This window comes from Dicentrarchus labrax, unplaced genomic scaffold, assembly GCF_905237075.1.
Source record: "Dicentrarchus labrax unplaced genomic scaffold, dlabrax2021, whole genome shotgun sequence".
In the NCBI taxonomy this organism is placed as follows: Eukaryota; Metazoa; Chordata; class Actinopteri; family Moronidae; genus Dicentrarchus; species Dicentrarchus labrax.
The window spans coordinates 23,566,492-23,570,552 of NW_026136713.1; the positions used below are offsets into that span (position 1 = coordinate 23,566,492).

The following is a 4,061-nucleotide window of genomic DNA, read 5'->3' on the forward strand; positions in this document are numbered from 1 at the left end:
TCAATTTTATTTGTATAGCGCCAATTCATAACAGAAGTTATCTCAGGACACTTTTCAAATAGAGCAGGTCTAGACCGAACTCTTTAACATTAATTACAGAGACCCAACAGTACCACCATGAGCAAGCACTTGGCGACAAGGGCAAGGAAAAACTGCCTGTTAAAAGGCAGAAACCTAGGACAGATCCTCCGGCTCTAGGTGGGTGGTCGTCTGTCTCGACCAGTTGGGGTGAGAGAGAGAGAGAGAGAGAGAGAGAGAGAGAGAGAGAGCGACAGACAGACAGACAGGTGCACAGCAACAACAGTATTGGCAATGGCAGTCAAGCAGGACCATGGCAGGAGGCTCCACCAGGATCCATGAGAACCTGCAAGACGAGAAAGCACAAGAACTCCGGGGAAGAAGTGGAGTTAGTAACATGCATTAAAGGGACATGAATGAGTGCAGAAAGAGAGAGGAAGAGAGTAGCTCAGTGCAACATGGGAAATCCCCCGATAGTCTAGGCCTATAGCAGCATAACTAAGGGATGGTTCAGGACTCACCTGATCCAGCCCTAACTATAAGCTTTATCAAAGAGGAATGTCTTAAGCCTACTCTTGAATGTGGTGAGGGTGTCTGCCTCCCGAACCACAAATGGAAGCAGGTTCCACAGGAGAGGAGCTTGGTAACTGAAGGCTCTGGCTCCTGTTCTACTTTTAGAGACTATAGGAACCACAAGTAGCCCAGCATTCAGAGAACGTAGTGTTCTAGTGGGGTAATAGGGTACTATGAGCTCTTTAAGATATGAAGGGGCCTGACCATGAAGAGCTTTATAGGTGAGGAGGAGTATTTTAAATTCAATTCTACATTTTACAGGGAGCCAATGCAGAGTAGCTAGTACAGGAGAGATGTGATCTCTTTTTCTAGTTCCTGTCAGTACTCGTGCTGCAGCGTTCTGAATTAATTGGAGCGTTTTAATGGACTTATTGGGGCAACCTGATAATAAAGAGTTGCAGTAATCCAGCCTTGAAGTAACAAATGCATGGATTAGTTTTTCTGCATCTGTCTGTGATAGGATGTGTCTAATTTTTCTAATATTACGTAATGAAAGAAGGCAGTCCTAGAGGTCTGCTTTATGTGGGAGTTAAATGACAAATCCTGATCAAAGATAACTCCAAGATTCCTGACAGTGGTGCTAGAGGCCAAGTTAATGCCATCTAGAGTGACTATATCTTTAGACAATGAGTCTCTAAGGTTTTTGGGGCCAAGAACAAGAATTTCGGTTTTTTCTGAGTTTAACATCAGAAAATTGCAGGTCATCCAGGATTTTATGTCCTTAAGACATGTTTGTAATTTAGATAATTGATTAATTTCATTGGGTTTGATTGATAGATATAACTGCGTATCATCTGCATAACAGTGAAAGTTAATGGAGTGATTCCTAATAATGTTGCCTAAAGGGAGCATATATAAAGTAAATAGTATTGGTCCAAGTACAGAACCTTGTGGAACTCCATGACTAACTTTAGTATTTATGGAGGATTCATCGTTAACATGTACAAACTGAGAACGATCTGATAAGTATGACTTAAACCAGGTTAGGGCAGTTCCTTTAATGCCAATTTGATGCTCAAGTCTCTGTAAAAGAATATCATGGTCAATGGTGTCAAATGCAGCACTAAGATCTAATAATACAAGTACAGAGACAAGTCCATTGTCAGAAGCAGTCAGAAGGTCATTATTAACTTTAACCAGAGCTGTCTCTGTGCTATGATGAACTCTAAATCCTGACTGAAAATCCTCAAATAAACTATTGTTATGTAGAAAGTCACACAACTCTTTGGCGACTACTTTCTCCAGAATCTTAGAGAGGAAGGGGAGGTTAGAAATTGGTCTATAGTTGGCTAAAACCCCTGGGTCAAGAGTAGACTTTTTAAGAAGGGGTTTAATTACAGCTACTTTAAAGGACTGTGGTACATATCCTGATAATAAAGAAAGATTAATCATATCCAGTAAAGAAGTGCCAATTAAGGGAACAACTTCTTTAAGCAGCCTAGTTGGGATCGGGTCTAACAGACAGGTTGATGGCTTCGATGAAGAAATGATTGAAGTTAACTGATGAAGATCGATAGCAGAAAAACAGTCTAAATATACATCTAAGTTTACATTGACAGAAGTCCCTGAACTTGGAGAGCCACTGATAACCGTTGATGGCAGTTGGTGATTAATTTTTTTCTCTAATAGTAATAATTTTATTATAGAAGAAGCTCATGAAGTCATTGCTACTTAAGTTTATGGGGATATGTGGCTCGATAGAGCTGTGACTCTCTGTCAGCCTGGCTACAGTGCTGAAGAGGAACCTAGGGTTGTTCTTATTTTCTTCAATTAGTGCTGAGTAATAGGCTCCTCTGGCATTACGGAGGGCCTTTCTATAAATCTTAAGATCATCTTGCCAATTTGAGCGATATTCTGATAATTTGGAAGAGCGCCATTTCCTTTCAGATTTCCTAGCTATTTGCTTTAACTGGCGGGTTTGGTGGTTATACCAAGGTGCTAGTCTCCTATGTTTTAATAATTTCCTTTTTATAGGAGCGATAGAGTCTAATGTTGATCGTAGTGAGCCTGTAGCACTATCGACAAGATTATCAATTTCAGAGGGACTAAAGTTGTTATAGGACTCTGTTAAATTCAGACATGGCATTGAATTAAACACTGAAGGAATCTCCTCCTTAAATTTAGCTACAGCACTGTCAGATAGACATCTGCTGTAGGAAGTTTTGCCTAATGGCTTATAATCTAATAGTATGAATTCAAAAGTTACTAAATAATGGTCAGATAGGAAAGGATTATGTGGGAAGACTATTAAATGTTCAATATCAATGCCATATGATAAAACAAGGTCAAGAGTGTGATTAAAACAATGAGTTGGTTTATTTACACTCTGACAGAAGCCAATTGAGTCTATTAATGATATAAATGCATTACTAAGGCTGTCATTGTCAACATCCACATGAATATTAAAATCACCTACAATAATTACTTTATCTGATTTAAGGACTAAGCTTGATAGAAACTCTGAAAATTCAGATATAAAATCAGAGTACGGTCCAGGAGCGCGGTACACTATAACAAATAGAACTGGCTGCAGTGTTTTCCAGTTTGGGTGAGAAAGACTAAGAACAAGGCTTTCAAATGAATTATAATTTAGTTTAGGTTTAGGGTCCATTAAAACGCTCGAATCATATATGGCTGCTACTCCACCTCCTCGGCCTGTGCCTCGAGGAATGTGAGTATTAATATGACTGGGGGGGTGGATTCATTTAGGCTAACATACTCCTCGTGGGACAACCAGGTCTCAGTAAGACAAAGTAAATCAATATCATAATCTGATATTAATTCATTCACTAAAACAGCTTTAGAGGACAGAGACCTGATATTTAACAGCCCACATTTCATTCTCTTATTTTGTGCTACTGAGGAGTTGGTTTTAATTTTTATTAGATTTTTATGTTGAACTCCTCTTGTTTTTATTTCTTTAAATAGTTTAGGTGGTCGGGGGACAGACACAGTCTCTATGGGGTTTTGGGTGGGTGACTGTTCTAAAGAAAGCGCAGAGAAGTGTGTAAGACAGCAGCTCTGCTTCCTGGTCCTAACTCTGGACTGTCAGGTTTTAGAGATAAACTTCGCCATATTTCTAGATAAGAGAGCCGCTCCATCCAAAGTGGGATGGATGCCGTCTCTCCTAATCAGACCAGGTTTTCCCCAAAAAGGCTTCCAGTTATCAATGAAGCCCACATCGTTTGCTGGACACCACCTCGACAGCCAGCGGTGGAATGACGACATGCAGCTATACATGTCATCACTGGTCACATTGGGGAGGGGTCCAGAGAAAACTACGGTGTCCGACATTGTCTTAGCATAGTTACACACCGACTCCACATTAATCTTAGTGACCTCCGATTGGTGTAAACGGGTGTCATTACCGCCGACGTGGATAACAATCTTACTGTATTTACGTTTACCTTTAGCCAGCAGTTTTAAATTTGATTCAATGTCGCCCGCTCTGGCCCCAGGGATGCATTTAA

At 40.3% G+C, this 4,061-nt stretch overlaps 1 protein-coding gene across 1 annotated transcript; it reads right to left on the reverse strand.

Moving 5' to 3' along the window:
- Window positions 1-2,200: 2,200 nt before the first annotated feature.
- LOC127374586 (uncharacterized) lies at window positions 2,201-3,202 on the reverse strand. The gene has a single exon (XM_051420125.1). It carries the CDS (start codon window positions 3,200-3,202, stop codon window positions 2,201-2,203), a length of 1,002 nt encoding a protein of 333 aa, XP_051276085.1.
- Between the last annotated feature and the right edge of the window lie 859 nt (window positions 3,203-4,061).

Coding starts and splice junctions, on each gene's coding strand:
- LOC127374586 (XM_051420125.1), bottom strand. CDS start 3,202: ATGGACCCTAAACCTAAACTAAATTATAATTCATTTGAAAGCCTTGTT.